The sequence below is a fragment of the Diplotaxodon limnothrissa genome, linkage group LG7, assembly GCF_057381915.1.
Source record: "Diplotaxodon limnothrissa isolate DT_005_m linkage group LG7, D_limnothrissa_male_GT1.1, whole genome shotgun sequence".
In the NCBI taxonomy this organism is placed as follows: Eukaryota; Metazoa; Chordata; class Actinopteri; order Cichliformes; family Cichlidae; genus Diplotaxodon; species Diplotaxodon limnothrissa.
In genome coordinates, this window is record NC_140602.1 from 56,642,144 (window position 1) to 56,659,652 (window position 17,509).

Below are 17,509 nucleotides of genomic sequence, written 5' to 3' on the forward strand. Positions count from 1 at the left end.
ACGAATGCAGACAAACCTTAATGTGTGGTGAGGAGAAATACATGACACAGTTTGTATTTAATATTTGATTTGATTACTTGATTTGTTTACCGACATGTTCCTAAACCAATTAACAGCTTTTCTGTTAACTCATTTGGAACAAGTACTTTACATGTAGCTTATCTCAATATGGCCAAAACAATTATTGTAGATTTAGATTAGTGGATATGTACATTACATGTGTAGGTGTAATGTAGATTATCTTCTTCCCCAGTCCGTGTTAGATTATCTCCAATTTTTACCCTGTGTTAGAATAAAAAATTTTAAATACTAAAACAAGAATAAACTGTTCCTTTGCTACTTGTTTAGAGGTCCTTACACCCAGCTGAGTGTTCACAACCCAGTCGATATTCTTCTTAAAATAAAATAAATAGCTAATAGTAGAGCTGGGCGATATAAGATTTTTTCTTATCATGATATGTTTTTTTTTTCATTTCAGGCGATAACGATATCTATCACGATATAAGCCAAATAACTATATTTGTAAGATTTAAATGTGCTGTTGCTCACAAGTAAAATGTGAAATAATCAGCAGCTTGTTTTGATTTAAATATTTATTTCCCATAATAAGTTCAACAGGGTAGATGTACTTAAGGAACATGAGACTTTTTCAGATAAATAAAGGCAAATATTGCAAACTACACAAAAGGCAGCCGCTAAAGCGTTTAAGTTTCAAAATAGAGCAAACGAAACAGACTAAATTGTCAATTCCACTTAGAAACAAAATATTAATTCTAAAAATAAATCTTAGTTTGTTTTACAGAAGAACAGACAAAACTGACTAACTTTTGTCAATATCAAATAAACTGAAAACTCAAAGGAAATTCTCAATCTCTCCTTGTTGTATAGCTGAGCTTTTCAAACAGTTTTAACAGTTACTTTAGTCTGACAAAAGCCGAATGACGAATTAGCGCTTCCAGTCAGAGATTGAGCATGCACCGCTTTATTGCATTTCCAGACTTGCTTTCGGCACAATTTACAGTGCGCGCTACTCTGTTTTTTGTCAGACTTGAAATAGCAGAAATACCTTCACACTACGGAACTTCTATGGCTCTTCCGTTCAACAATCTCTCCGGCGTTGGAACCATCATCTGTTTTCTCTTCGGTAACCTTCGGTCACGCTCTCGGTTGATTTTTCTCTAGTCAGCACACTCATTTCCTCCATTACCCGGGCGGCACGGCGGCTGGCTGCTTACCAAACAAATACACATGTGCGGCTTGGCACGTGACGCTGCGGCTGTGATTGGTTCGGCTCTGCACTATTTAATTTGGATTGGCTGTTCTTCTTCTTCTACTTCTTTTTTTTCTTTTTTTTGTTTTAAGAGGACGAGAGATGAGGCCTATCGCAATAGTTTAACTTTTCTATCGAGAAAAAGTTATTTCGCAATACATATCGTTATCGTTCTATCTCCCAGCTCTAGCTAATAGTGCACATTGCTTATTTATTTGTGTACAGACTCAAAGACCCTAAAGACAAAGCAAACACTTTACTTGATTTAGAGCCCATCACAGAAGGCTGGATTGGAGGGCGTCCATGACGGCACTGTTTTTCACTGGGTTTCCACTTCCTCCTCCTCTTCTATCTGTGGAAAGAGTTGTACAGTAAACGGGCCTGCTCCACAGAGAGAGAAACGCAGGCCGAGTAGGGAGGCGTGCAGGATGTTTCTGTCTCTCTGTGTTCTTCTCATCGTTAACCTCCCACTCCTCCTCTTCCTCCATCACCTCTAGCATTCAGCTGTCCAGATTCACTCTTCAGCATTTTTGGCTTTGCTTCACTTCTGTCTCTCTCTCTGTGCTCCCTTTGACAAGCCTGTTGTTTTGGAAATATGCTAGTCCTTCATGTTTTTTGTTTTTTGTAGCTGAGGCTGAGGTGTGTGGAATGAGATTGAAGGATAGATTTCTCACACACGGTGGCCTTGCTTTGTGAAGTAGAAAACACAAGTGGTGTGGATGCCTGTCTGTTCCACTCTGCTGCTGCCCCCACCTCCCTTCTCTCCACCTTCCCCACACTGCACACTGTGCCCTTGTCACTCACTGATTCCTTTGCTCCTCTTGTCTTCCCTCCCCTCTTTTCCACTCTCAGAGCGGTTGGAGCCAGGGGCCTCGGTGACGGTATCCATGGGTATTGACTTCAGTGACTCGACACAAGCAGCCAACTTCCAGTTGTGGTAAGACAGCCTGACATCCATTCATATTCAGTCAGGTGTGGTTCCCCCCCACCCCCACCCCAAAGACCTTCAGTTGTACATCTTCCTCACCACCTTTTTTCTGCTCCTGTTCATCATCGCAGCACCCTTACATGTCATTTTCTCTTATGTTCCTTTTTCCTCTCTTTGTGTTCTTTGTTAATTCTCCTTTTCCTACCTTTCTCTGTGCCAGCACTTAGGTGAGACATCAGGCACAATTGATCCTGGTTCACTGGAATAACAATTATTCCTCCAGTAATCAGCCCTAGCCCAATCAACCTGCTGAATGCCATTGGCACCGCTGTGCAGCCGATCAATAACCTTATCAGAAAATCAGTTTGAGATTGGGCGGACGGGGGGATCAATGTGGCCCAAAATGCCATTCACCCAGCATGGTTTACAAGATGATCAGAGAAACATTTCATACACAAACCGAGCATACATACACAAAAGTGCACAGATGTCTTAAATTATGCAGCAAAAAAGCAGTAAAGTGTTTTTGTTTGTTTGGTTTTTTGTTTGTTTGGTTTTTTTTGGGGGGGGGGGGCATTTTTGCTTATTTCTTTGTAAGAATCTGTTTTTGCTTTTTCTTCTGTAAATAAATCATTTGCTACTGTGGTATGTGTGTGTTTATCCTTCCTCAGCACCAAGGAGGACCAGTTCAGTGTGTCCATCCAGCCTGCTGTAGGAGAGTTGTTAATGGCCAGCACCATGACAGAACAAGACTTCTGCAAGGAGCAAGGTGAATTACTGTGTGACTCAAAGATTATTGTCGAACGAAGTAAAAGTGTGTCTTGTTTTTCCGTTCTGTTAGCTGAAATGAAACAAGGTGTTTAACACACAGAAGCAAACAAATTGAACCAAATTGAATCAAATCACCATATTTTGAGATGGAAATGTCAATTCATGATATATACTGAAATTATTATAATCTCACAAGCACATTAGCAAAACTGGCTGATGAATTTGAGAGAAGCAAATACATTTAATAGATCATATTTAAGATTTTGCTGCGCTTATCAGCAAATTTCACTTTGTGTATTACCTTCAAATGAAACCATTTAAACTGTTTTTCCTCTACTGAGGATAGTTGAGTTTTTCAGATGTTGTACTGTCAGGGTGTTAAAATATTTGGCATCAGGCACTGCTCGAAGCAGTCAGGAGCTCTGAACGGCTCAGAAACTGAGCAGACACGGTCAGAACAGCAAAAGAGATTTTAGCCACCTGAAGGAAGCCGTAGGTTTTTGCTGTATTTAGAAGATTTCTGCTGCTGCAACTGCCATCAGGCCACGCTATGGCAAGATGTTTTTGACAAATCGGTAATGAAGCTTCACAGAAAATGAGAAATATGAATGACTTGATTGGTTAGTTTGCAATATTGTGACTTTGTTGTTCTGATTGTGATTGATAGATAGATACAAAATACACACACACACACACACACACACACACACACACACACACACACACACACACACACACAGAGGCAAATGTTAAATTTAGTCAATCACTAATCAGCATTTCCTTTCCTTTTCTTTCTTGGTCATTAAAACACTGCTTGCTTCTTTGAGGCACTTAACAGTATTTCCAGCACATACAAACACCTGTAGAAGTGCATGCTGTTGTCGCTATTGAGACTGGAGAGTGTACTCTCATATCTGAGCCATCAGTGTGCTCTTAAGTGCCTCCTAAATGCTGCTCCTGCATTAATTAAGTTTCATTCAATGTGCTTTTTTTTTCCTTTGAGTGCCTCTGAAACGCAGACAAAAGAATTTAAAAAGAACAACTTGCTTTTCAGGACCATTTTCTCTCTAGCAGATTTATCATTCTTAAAACCAAATGAGTGGAGTTTAATTCTTATGGTAATAGGTTTTTAATATATTTGTCTCTTTTATTTTTACCTCACCAGTGATTTTCTTTTAAACTGCTTGCTCATTGCTGAGTGTTCATGAACCAACCAGGGAGTCTGTTTTTGCTTTATTGATGAAGGCATTATTTCATTGGGAGGTTTTAATCTTGAAACCTGATTCCACAGTACTGCACAGCTAGGGTTGTGTTTTTTTTTTTCTATACTTGACTGTGGACTTTTGTGTAATTTTGCACTTACTGATTTAAAAATGCCGAACTATATTTTTATTGGTGGCTAAACATTTTGATCTTCTCAGGTAAGCTCCAGGGCATGAATGAAGCATCTGCAACCATCACCATGGCAACAGCTAATGCATCCAGGCAAGCCATCAACAAGCAGGTCCTGTCTGTAGCCAACGTAGGAGAAGTGCCTTCCAGTCAAAACAACTTCAGCAGGTAAAGGTCATTCACATCTCCATTATTATCAAGCTCTTTTTCTTGCTATAGATTGGACCTGCAAATAGATTTGAGATTTTCTTATATAAGCACTATGATTTTTTTTTTTTTTTCAGATGTGTGTTTTTTGGGTTGTCTACCACCAACAGTTGGTTAGCTTAGCAAAAAGACGTGAAATAACGTTTGTGTGCCAAGTCAGTACAGACTCGGATGGCTTTAGCGTTTGGCTTAAGGGTCACTGTTAATTGTCCTTTACCAAAGTTAACTTGAACTGTAGTTATTCCTTCAAATACAAGGTGATTTTATTTCATCACTTAAGTCTTGTTGAGGTCTTATTTTCAAGGGAGAATACTAGTTACATAAAAGATTAAAAGAACCACTGTGACGACACCCACTGGATTATGGAATATCAGTTTGAAGCCTTGAGATTACACATGGCACACTGCAGCAACTCAATTCATTTAGGCATGTAGTCAGGATGTTCTGCTGAACTTCAAACTGAGCATTAGAATGAGAAAGAAAGGTGATTGAAGTTACTTTGAATGTGGTATGGTGGTTGGTGTCAGATTTATCCAAGTCAACCAGCTCTAGAGTTTAGAGAAATGCTACATCCAGTGAGCAGCAGTTCTCTGGGCGATAATGGTGGTTGGTGCTAGAAGTCAGAGGAGATTGAGCTTATAGAAAGGTGACAAACTTTTTAACAACGTTTTGCATAACAGCATCTTTGAATGTGCAACAGATTAAGCCTTGAAGCAAGATGGGCGACAGCATCAGAAGACATTCCTGTCACCTAAAAACAAGAAACTCAAGCTACAGTTTGCATTGGCTCACCAAAATTGGATAGAAGATTGCAAAAACATCGTCTAGTCTGATGAGTCTTGATTTCTGCTGCGATACTTGGATGGCAGGTTCAGAATTGGGTCTAAACAGCATGATGGTGTTGGTTTATTCTGTCTGATATCAATGGATCAGGCTGATGATGGTGGTCTTATAATTCTACTTTTTTCGGACACTTTGGGATCCTTAGAAGCAAGTGTTGTTGCTGTCTCCATCCCTTTCTGGACACTTTGTGTACTCAAATAGCTCCAGAGCCACCAGATCTCAATCCAATAACACCTTTGAGATTTTGGTCCATGTTACCGTTCTGTTGTTCCACCACATCTCAGAGGAGTGTTTCCTGCAGCTTGTTGAATCTTTGAAGAATGTCGTAAACGTCAAGGCAGATGGTGAAAGGAGATCCAAGTAAAGTGTACCTAATAGTAAAAGAGTTATCACGTTAAAGTACATTATAATGAACCTTTCCCCCCTAATATTAGTATTACATTTTGACTGGATGCTGCATTCTAAAAAAACAAACCAACACTTACGAGCAAGTCTTTCCTCACCAAAAAAAAAGATGTTTGTGCAGCTAACATCAACGATAAGGACTCATATCAGACATTTAGTAGTCTTACACTACTGTCTGCGAGTTGTTCCCGGGCGCCCGGTGCATTTTAGGCCGAGTTTGGTTAAGCAGCGTGCATGTGGGTGTCACTGAGTGGAAGTGCTTGTTTGTCCCCAGCAGCCTCACATAGACATGCCAGGGGAATGCCCTGAGAAGCCTGGCTGTGTAATTGGTGTACACAGAGTGTGCTAATGAGCTTCCTCCTCTGTCACGCACACCCGAACACCTGATAGATAATTACACCTCCCTCTCTCCCTCTGTTTCCTGCTCCGTCTCTCTTTCAATTCATCTCTGCACCCCCATCTGTCTCTCCCTCTGCGCTGCTGTCTCTCTTTCACTTCCTCTTTGTCTTTCACTCCATCCCTCTGCACCGCGCTCCGACCTCCTCACGGTCTCTGTGTCTGTCTGTTAATACCGGCCCGTGTCTCTGTCTGCTCATCTCTGAGTGATCTTGTGATAATTTCTTTATGGATTAAGGCCACAATAGAGGAGAAATGTTGGAGAAGCTGGCTAAATAAGGGACAAGCGAAGAAGAGGGACACATTTGCACAAGGGTACAGGGAGCTGAAAGAGTGAGTGGAAATCAATGTTAGCCAGTAGGAAAGACGTGCATCCAATAAGCCCATACTTCATTCAGAATAACCGATAGCTCAAATGACTCCACGCTATCAATCTCCCTGCTACATTTGTGACTGCTGAAGAAGAGGACAGCGTCCCAGCATTACCCTGTACCCTTCTAGTGATAAAGACGCTCTTCCATATGGTCCGCTGCTGTCCATACGGTGACCACCTCTTCCACACTTGCTTCCCATGGAGGTCTGTCTGATGGAGAAGGTGGTGTTCCTCTCTGACAGTCTCCTCAAACATAACTGACATCTTTGACAGCGTGATCTGTAAGAGGTGGTTATATGTGGTAACCTAATAAAATGGAAAACCATATAATAATCATAAAGTGATTTGGCAAGAGTAATGCTAAATGTGCTTGTCTAGTCTAATCTCACACACACACACACACACACACACACACACACACACACACACACAGAAATGGACTGGTTCTGTAGTGCTTTTCGACTCTACTTGAGCATTCTAAGGGTTTTATACAACATGCCTCTTTCCAATGAACGCTCAGGGTTCAGGATACTTTTTCATGCAGACTGGAGCAGCCAGGAATTGAACCACCAACCTTTCAATTAGCAGATGACCTGCTCTACCTGCTGACCCCACTGATGAATGCGTTGGGACAGTTTATGGTTCAGTAACACACAGGATGGAGGAGCTCAGGAAGTGGACTGCTGAACTTCTCTTTACCTCCTGAGCTGCTCCTGAGATGCAAAAGTGATTTTTTTTCAATACAGACTTAACATACAGTTTTAAGGTTAATTATGAAAATAGTTTTGAAAAGCACAAAAGTGCTGCTTTTGGCTATTCAGATGTAGATATTTTGTTTGGTCGGCCAGACAATGAGCAGTCTGAAGTTTGCAGATGTGTCTTTCTTTAACAATGTCAGCAGACTGCTTTTAATCATCATTTCCCAACCCTGTGGTTTCGGAGGTAGAGCGGGTTGTCTGCTAAAGAGAAGGTCTGTAGTTTGATCCCCAACTATTTCTGGGCAAGATACTGAACCCTAAGCTAATTAATCTGTTGAAACAGTTTGTATAAAGTAGTGAAACTCGCCCATCAGAAGTCCAGCATTTCTTCTGAATCCCCCAAACAGTCAAATATATCTAGGGCTGGTCACTGATTTCTACAATCTATTCGATTACGATTCACAAGGTCCCGAATCGATTTGATCCACGATTCGATTCGATTCGATTTGAATCGGGGAAATTTTGCCTCAGACAGTCAAAAATATTATAATTCAGATCATGCATCAGCACATTTCCATATTTTTGTATCTATAAAAAGAGAGCTGAAGCTTGTGAAACTTTATCAAAGGTGTGAGCATCACAGCAGATGCCTTTGTGTCAAAGTAGCTGAGGATAAAACACAGAAAAACATGAAGGTGATTTTCCTGGCCTGGGATTTTATAAAAATATTCTGCAGTAGATCAAAAACGAAAGAAAACCATTAACCAACATATGAACATTACCTGATGCTGCTGAAGTGAAGCAGAGCAAAGTTACAGAGGTTTTATTAGAGATGCAGCTAAGCGTTTTGCATAAATGTTTTTTTTAAGTTTAATTTTGTTCAGAAGCCTATTGAACAGCAGAAATGAGGCTTTCTTTTCAGAAGTAAGTAAAAGGAAAAAACAGCGGCCGGCAGCGCTGTAAACAACGGTAGACTTGTGCATAATAAGCAAGAGAATAATGCAGAAAACAGATTTTTAGACAGGAAACTGTTCTTGAAGTACACTGAGAGAGAGAGAGAGCTGTGCATGAAGTGTGATTTTTATCGTGATGGAAGCAAAACAACAAAAATAAGAAAGAATTCATGACGATGTTTATGTGAAGCGTAGTTTGGATCTTCTTTTGCTGCTGGTTCAGTCAATATTGTTTGGAGAGAGATAAAACCTACAGCTTCAGAATCAGCGCAAAAGGGGCGTGAACACAAAGCGCAGACCCGCCGAAACATCAGAATCGGCGAGCTGTCGTCTTTCAGCCCCGACCGTGTCCGTGCCGTCGGGTGAGAAAGGCGACATCTCACTGATTCTGATCCGTCGGCAGGTCCGAGCTTTGTGTTTACGTCTTTGTGCAGGATCCGTGTTCCTGCTCTCATTTACTGTTTTAGCTGTTTGGTGGTTGTTGAAATTTTGTGAGTTTTAACCTGAGATTCTGGCATCTCAGGCAAAATAAATTTATATTAAAAAATCGATTCAGGATTTTAATGAATCGATATCACGTTATCCAAGCTAGAATCGATTTTAATCAATAAATCGATAATCAAAACCCACCCCTAAATATATCATGGAGCCTGGTAAAGTGAAAAGCATTTGCAGTCTTGTTACAGTCCAGTGTCCTGCTGGGAGACCATGTGGATGTGACTTACCCAACATTAGACGGTGGTTTTAATGTTGTGACAGATCAGTGCATGAAGCAGTGTAAAGCAATAAATCTTTATATTTCAGAATCTGCAGTGAAAAAAAAAAAGCATAATATTAGCACCGTGTTTGAGCACTGGTGATCATTTTACTTGTGGTATTTGTGTGTTACTGTTTCCCCCCTGAATAACACCCCAACCCACACACACAAAGCCGAGTGATCGATCAGATCGGATACACCCACTGAGAGCTTATTGTAGAGGTCACTCTGCATTAAATGTGGTATGTGAGGTGACCTCCAATCCAGGCCCTGTTTTTCTGCTCTGATCTCCCTGGAGAAAGGACTCTCTAATCTTGGTAAGATCACACAGGAATCTCCCCTTTGCAGAGTGAGACTTGGGCTTTAATGTAGAAATAATGGATGGGATTTCAATATGAAGCCCAAGAATGATACAGTTCACAACACACACTTCTTGCTCATGAGGCTTTGTGTTATAGATCACAGCGCTCTAGTCGGCACAGGTGCTTTTTAACAAAGTAACAGCCTGCCTCCTCCCAACCCCCCCGCCTCCCATCTACATCCCTGCATTCCCCTTGTTTATCAGCAGGGTGCAGCACTGCTTTTCCCAAACAGGCGTGAAGGCTGAGCGGAGGTGGAGGGGTGGGGATGCCACTGAAACACAAAAATTGATTGCTGGAAAGGAGGATGGCAATAAATCAAGCAGGAAAGCAAATGTAGAAAACGCTGTTCTTGTTTATGTCTAAACAGGCGGAATAGAATAAATGTGCTCTATTTTTCAGTCCGTTTGAAAGCAAATTTGATCGAATTTTGCATGCATTGCCAATCCCTCCTGTTAGAGGCTAATTTTGAAAAGCAAAAAATAAATAAATAAATAAAAACCTCAGGCGCTTGATTTATAAGCTGTTCATTCTCTTTACTTTACAATTTGATATTATTATTTTTTTTGTCTAAACACTGGATTTTCCTCTATTTCACTGAAGTTGTCTCTGTTTAAAACCGGCCTAATTACACAAATGTCCTCTGTGGCAGGTTTATTTTATCTTTTATCTTCTTGTTCTGGTCTGTGTTTGTCCTCTGCTGTCTGTCTGTCCCTCTGCCCTTTGAGTGCAGTGCTGCAGTTTGTCTGTATGGCTTAGCTCTGGAGATGCGCGGAGGGTTCCTGGTTCTAACCGGGGCTAATAGCTTTGGCCATCTGCCTGGCCGCGGTTGAGTCTGCTCGCTTGTGTTCAGCTCTGGTCTGGCCTCACTGACCACTCAGTTGAAGGACACTTGTCCACCTGGCCAAGAACCAGCATGGCTCTAGCATCCAGCTGTAGTCTCCACACAGTCAGCTTCAGCCTTTCTGATTTTGGTGAAAACATACATGATGGTTTTTGGGGTTTTTTTTGGTTTTTTTTCTTTAATCAAACATGGTTGCATGTTTAGTTGAGATGCGGGTGAGGAGTGTGTACTTAATCCATTCTTGCGTGCCGAGCCGTATCCTCTGGGCCTTCGCTGTCTTCTCCGCGTGAGGCTGAATGTAAAGGTGAAGCCGACGTTGTGTTTCCAGTGACGGGGTGGAGGGGAGGCAGATGGCACACACAGGCTCTCTGCACTGAGGAGAATCACAGATAATTGGAGAGTGATGCTTAGCCGCAGCCCTGCCGATCGATGCCAATCCACCTGCTCTAAGTCCAGGGGTTATGCTTTGCTTTTCTTTCCATACACTGCAATTAATCCAGTGTTTAGCCCGATATGTGAAGAGTGCAGGAGAATACCAATGACCCATTTAAGGCGCGCTTGACCTTAATCTTTCCCCCTTTTAGTCCTTAAAAACGCGCAGAGATTGTCTGATGTTTATGGGGGGGGGGGGTTTGTTGTTTGTTTTGTTTTTTGCACCTGCACACAGCTATAGACGGCAAAGTGAGAGTATTCAAAGCAAATACGCTCAGAAATCAAACCCAATCATGTTTCTTTCAGTCGCTCTTATTACCACACGTGAACAAAAGCCCATGGCAGCGTCTCCTGAGACGAAATAAAAGCAGCCTCGGGGTAGTGTTAACTGTCGGAGTAAATAAAAGATTTATATCCTAAATCTATTAGCAAAGCCACAGGGACCACATAGACACCTTAGGCTGTTTGACAGTGGGGGGAGGGAGGGTTAGGGAACAGGGCAAGGGACAAGCGTTTATGTTTAGATTTGTTCGTGATTCTCCGGTGAAAAAAGAAGAAAACATTTCCTTAGCACAAGTAGGATTTTGTTGTTTTGATTGGAATGCAGTGCAGCTGCAGACACATCCTGCACACAGCTGGAAACCTAGATGAATACACATGCCCGGAATTATTTAAAGAAATAAGAGCGGGGCAAAAGAGGTTGGTACTTTTGCAAGAGAGAAATTCATCCTCTTCATGAATGGCTGCTGTTTCCTGCTGAAGTGGCTAATATTTTAATTAAGCCTGAGGAGGACTCTCTCTCTCCTCCCTGAGAGCTCCCTGATAAACTCCCTCTTCTCTGTTTATGGTAATTTAGCAGCATCCCCAGAGACACACCACAGACACACTGGGCTTCATTGTGTACGCATGTGCCCCCCACCCCCCTTCCCATCTTTAACGTGTGCGCGCTAATTGGTGGATGTGCTAGTCGCTCCCACCATGCACCCTCTGTGACGGCGCCTGTTCACGGGCCATCCTGTGGGGGCTCTTCACAGGCTTTAGTCAGGCCTAAGTGGAGCTCTTTGTGGGCTGTTTGTCAGGCCTAAGCGGGCTGCCACGGGGGGTCTTTGTTGCGCGATGTAGTGCTAAATGGAGGCAGATGGCTGAGAGTTAGCCACGTGAGGCTCAGAGATGCAGAGGGCCAAAGGGGGGCAGGAGAGGGAGCCCGGCACCCTCAAAGAGGGTCACACTGGGTCATAGCCCCTGTCTGCCTCTTGTTAGCCCTCTCAATGGGGACCATGTGTGCACAGATATGCCCCCAGTCTACAGGGGATGGTATCCAAGGAAACGGGAGGCTGAGAATTCTCCTCACTGCCCACAGGGAGTTGGTTGGACGGAGCGTCCCCCATACTGGTCTCAGGGCTCCCACACACTCACAGACACTCGGAGTCCATAAAAACAGGAGAAATTGAGTTTGACTGACTGCAGGGCGTGTCTCCTCCCTAATGAACTGTCTGTTGCATTGCTCTCTGTATTTCCTGTCACATCGTTTTCCTCTTTTGTCTCATTGCCTAATTTAGGGTAATTACAAGGTGTGAGATGTTAGAGAAGCTTCCATTGCAAAGATTTATGAGTTTGGGGAAACAATGCAATTATCATTTATCATTTATCAGTGTTTATGTGGATCTGAAGGGGTAAAATGTTAGTAAAGTTGTTGTTTTTGTGCGTACAGTAGAGATTAATAGATATATGAGCTGATATCACAATAACATTTTTAAAAAGATACTTGCCGACATCTGTGCTAATGTTTCTGTTTCAGTTTTTTGCAGACAAATGTTCAGATGGTGTGATTAATGTTTGAAAGACTTTAAAGTTATCGGGTATGAAATGACACAAACTAATCAAGCAGACAAAAATGTCAGCGCTGGGGTCAGCGATCAGCTGAATCTGCATTTTTTTATTGCAGTATTGGCTTAATATCTTTGTTTACTTATGGGGGGCAATGTCATTCGCCTGGTTTATCTGTTTTTATCAGCTCTACACTGGACAGGTTCAAAGATGGTCATCAAATAAGATCAGTAATCATAAAAATTATATAAATTTTTATTTATCGGTGGTATAGAATTAAACAGTCGCTCATAGTATGACCCATATGTGCCTTTTAAGGTCCCACTTTCAGCCTTGCACTTCAGTTCCTGGTTTCTTCTTTGGTTGTTTGAAACTGATCCAAGTGTTCCTCCTCTCCTGCAGGTTTGCTGGGCAGACAGTCAGCAGCAGAGCTCTGGTCTTGGTGTCTCTAGAACTGAGCGAGTCCTCGGGAGCGCTGCTTACCATCAACACAGAAAAGAGCATCATGGCCTCCATGCTGCTCCAAGACCTCAAACAAGCCCTCGCCCAGGCGTAGGATCCTCCCCTCTTTTCATCTCGCTGTAATAAAAAATAAACAGGGGCGACGCTTAATTGAAGATTTCACCAAAATGCAGAAGAACCATAGCGAGAAGTGTTCACAAAGAATGAAGTGTAAACAACTGAAAAATGCTATTCAGTGTTTATTTCTGTGGCCTATGTGTTTGGAAACAGAATATCTTCAAACACGAGAATAATTGAAATCTTAAATCTTTAGAAGCCTCGTGGAAGTTAGAATAAATTAGAATTAAACTGAACTTGCTGTCGTTGTGTTTAAGTATTTCCAGACACAACTCCATGGTAAAAATATCCGACTAACTGGCCATTTTCCTCGGCAGTAATTACTTAAATCTCATGCTGTTTATGGTTTGATGAAGCATGATAATGTACCAACATCTGTACATACATTTGGGGGGAAGAACTGCATCACCGCTCCACTCACAGTGCCAACATGTCTGTGCCTCTGCGATGTTTCATTCGACTTCTTTGCCACCAATAACAGGCGAGAGGGGGGGATGCTCTGTGGCATTTTGACCCACAAACACAATGTCAAATCATAAAACTGTATGAATACCGTGACACCAAACACTGATTTAGTTTTACATTCTAGACTTGAAACATTACCAAATCACATTTGTTACAGTGCCTGACATTATCAAGAAAACCAAACATCAGACTCGGATGTCCAAGAGTGTTTTTTATCTGTACTGCTACATCTCAACAATAAAAATGTGACTTTATTAAAACTAAGCTGTGTCATGCAGTCTAGTCATTTAACAGAATGTGGCTGAAACAAAAATTGAGCTCTAATTGGCAGGCTGAGGCTGGTAATGTTTGCAAAAGCCCCTACTTGTTTGCACTTGTTTTAAACTAAAGAGGTTGATTCCTCTTGAATCACTGCCCTCCTACAAGCTAAGGTCATTCACTTTTAAAAGAGAGTGCATTATATGTGGAAGCAGAGTCAGTATAAACATGAGAAGAACACCAAATTTAGTTGTAGCTTAGTTGCAAACTGAGAAAAGTAAAAGTAAGGTGCAAGATTAGGTGCACCATAAAAAATGTTTTATGGTAATTTTTGCAGCAAGATGCATGAGGACTTTGTGTATGTACAGCCATGAAAAGGCTTCAACTTGACTGTTGAGCAAAGCTGCTTCTTGCAAACTAAAACCTCTGTGCCGTCTGAAGGCAGTTCTGCCGTGTCGCTCATTGTTGAGTAAAGTTGTGCAGATGTACGTGATGTGTTTGAGCACTGAGGAGGCCGGTGGCGGAGTGTGCTTTTGCGTCTGGCTGTCTTTTCCGGCTCATAAATAGCGTCTCTCTGAGGGCTGTGGTGAACACCTGTTAGCTCATCTGTCACAGGAGCTCCACTCGCATCCATCACCTCTCCCTCTGTACTCATTCCCTGAGCCAGCTGTTCCCATTACACACACACACACTGTGTCAGGCCTGCCAGACACACACACCTTGCATTTCATCATGCAGATCCACACAGAGAAGGTTTCCAAAAATACTTGCATGCTTTACAAGTTTTCACACAAAAAGAAAGACTTTCTTTCAAATGAGGCCCACAGGAAGCAGTGGGTTGGGCAACTTGTTGGTGATTATATGATTGTGTCTATGTGACTGGCTCTGACACAATCAGCCCAGATTTCTGCCTAAAAGAAGACTCGTTTAAGTTACAATTTCATTGTGTGTGTAAAAATCTGATTCGTCAGAGGCTGAATGAGGATATCTATATCTGAGATAGTGAGTGACTTAGCTGGTAAACTAGAGGTGTTAAATGAGGACAGAATCATCCACTCATTCAGTAAGTCAAGCACCTAACCCTTTAAACGTGTACCTGTCCTTGCTAATGACTAGCCTCCATTGGCAAGATATTCACAACCATATGGACCATTTAAATAAACAATCATCATAACACACAGGTGATGCTCAAATTACAATTTTCTTCTCAGAGTAACAAAGTGAGCAGGTAGCTCCTCCACCATTTCAGAACCAGAAGCAACCATATTTGGATGAGAGAGTGGGGTGCAAACGAACAAGCTAGCACTAGCAAGCTTAGCAAGTGGTTTTACCAGATAGAGATACCTGATAATTAGTGCATATAGGATGAAATATGTGGAATATATGGAACATATGAATAAAATAAACCGTAACCAAACAATTATCAGGTAACTGTTTTTTTTAAAGCTTCAGAAATCACTAACACCATCAACATGACCGAGAGGGTCAGATTAGCTGATGTTGAAGCCTAGAAAGCAGCTAGCGGTGGCTACAGACTGAGCAGCCAAGCCTGTAATAAAGGGTTTAATAGAGTTTAAATGACTGGGATCTTAACATGTTAGATGCTCCACATGTTAGAGCAGAATTTTAGCGGCATGACTGCATGCAGGTTAACAGTCGATGTGGAGAGCAAAAGAGATATTGCTCTTAATGCGCTATTATCTGACAATGAAGTAACTTTCTTAATTTTTTATGATCTAATTATATTCTTAAACAACACTGATGGATAGAACTTGAGGATACCTGCTGGCTCCCCCAGAACCACAGAAAAATTTCCAGTTGCCCCCCATACACTCAGTCAGCAGATTACCTTACTGACTGAGATATTTCCCAAAAAAGAGATATGTGTTGGTTTTCACAAAACAATATTGAATATTAAAGAATATTATTATAATTTTGTGATTTAGGTTCAGTCTGAAAACACTAGAGTACAAATCCTGAGGTTATTTTAAGTAAATAGCCCATGTCCATGTCACAGTATTGCGACTGTAGTCAGAAGCCACGAATACCTGGTTGGTAACATGTCATAATGTCATAATGTGTGATAGAAAAGAACCTTCAGCGGCCTAAAATATAAACGGGTGTCAAATCTAGTTGCTGAACTCCTGATCGTGTAGGTGACGTTGGCGTTAATATGTTGGTGTATTATCGTACGATGATGAGCATAAACGGAAGAAGAGAGCAGCAAATGGTGGAAAGGTTTGAATAAACATTAGAGCCTTACATCAGCGCTTGCTGACTTAAATAATCCCTTAGAAAGAGACTAATTCATCTTTCGTTTATTAATTTAATTTTTAAAATTATTTCCAGCTAAGGAAATAACTCGTTTAACATCCTGGTGATGAATAGATGACTTTTGTCTGACTTCAACTTCATAATGTGCATTTAATTAACGGAAGCTTAGCTGGCTCTGGTTTATTGTCTTTTTATAGCTGTGCAAACAGAATCACTTTGGAAACCTCAGCATAACAACAATATAAGACTCACAGATACTAGAGCAGAGCCGAAGGCCCCTACATATAGGCCAGGTGCAGGATAACTGATATTGTGAAGAAAAATGTCATTATGCTATCAATAGGTTGTATATGGACATTTTTAAGTAACTGGACTGATCACATGTCAAATCATCAGAGGTTAATGTAAACACAAGGATGATTGATATCGGATAAATAGCTATGAAATCTTGTACAGACACATTAACTGTGGTGATCATCTTACTTTCAATAAGCAACTTTATTTTCCTTAGCATGTGGCCATAAAGCAAATACTAAGGAAAAGAGCACCACTGCACTGGATTTTCTATCAATCAATATGCGACTGAAGTAGAGACTAGTGATCATGTTACACCTCCCAGCAACCTCGAAATCCAAAGCTCATCTATTGGCCAACTGAGGCTGGCTCCTAAAGCGCGTTGATCCCAACAGATTCAGATGTTCAAATGCTCAACTTCAAGCATCATTAAAGATTTTCTTTAGCATTTTTAATTCATATTCTGGAACAAAAAAAACAAAACAAAGCATATGTATAATAATTGTGTGGGAACATGACCTGCTGTGAACTGCAGACATTTAAAAAGTTTGTGCTTCAGCTTTAGTGAGTAAAGCTTTAGTATGTCATCACTAATTATCTGATATCTGTGTGTGCGTGTTCCCTACTGAGTCCCTAGTTCCCTAATGAGTGTGACTTGCTAGCTAAGCTTACTAATGATAGCATTAGCATTTCACCTTCTCACCAAAATAAGGTAACTTTTTAGGGTAAATAAAATGTAGGAAAAAAAAACAACACATGACAGAGGCTAAGATGCTGACACTGAGATTAAAAAATGGGTCTGTGCTACTCTGTGCTAGTAGCTCATCGCCTGCTAGATTTCAATCATATAACTTTGAAGAAAGAATGCTAACAAGCTAAACTAAAGCAGACATGGTAATATAGCAGAATAGAATTACCTTTATTTTCATTGTACAACCTCACTTGGGCTGACAAAATCAAGTCGTCATAACATAAAACATTACATTTTCAGGGTGAAGACTTGGTTTAAGGTTGGATAAGTTTCTAGAAGATGAATGTAAGTCAGTGCCATGTGCTCTGAAGTAATGGAAACAACACTGTGTGTGTGAGTGTGAGAGTGTGTGTGCATGCGTCTCCCAGTGTTGGCACCTGCTATAATGGGCTCTGTGGAGGGAATGGGAGAACAGGCGGCTACCTCTCTTCCC

General features: G+C 41.3%; 1 protein-coding gene across 2 annotated transcripts in view; it reads left to right on the plus strand.

Moving 5' to 3' along the window:
* The window catches only part of ap3b1a (adaptor related protein complex 3 subunit beta 1a), a 58,650-nt gene extending 45,557 nt beyond the window's left edge, over nucleotides 1–13,093 (plus strand). For both annotated transcript variants that reach the window (XM_085360004.1, XM_085360005.1), the window contains exons 24-27: nucleotides 2,123–2,207; nucleotides 2,870–2,967; nucleotides 4,391–4,529; nucleotides 12,858–13,093. In XM_085360004.1, coding sequence (XP_085216130.1) covers nucleotides 2,123–2,207; nucleotides 2,870–2,967; nucleotides 4,391–4,529; nucleotides 12,858–13,011 — 476 coding nt within the window. In that variant the 3' untranslated portion in view covers nucleotides 13,012–13,093. The remainder of the gene's footprint in view (nucleotides 1–2,122; nucleotides 2,208–2,869; nucleotides 2,968–4,390; nucleotides 4,530–12,857) is intronic.
* Nucleotides 13,094–17,509: the final 4,416 nt, after the last annotated feature.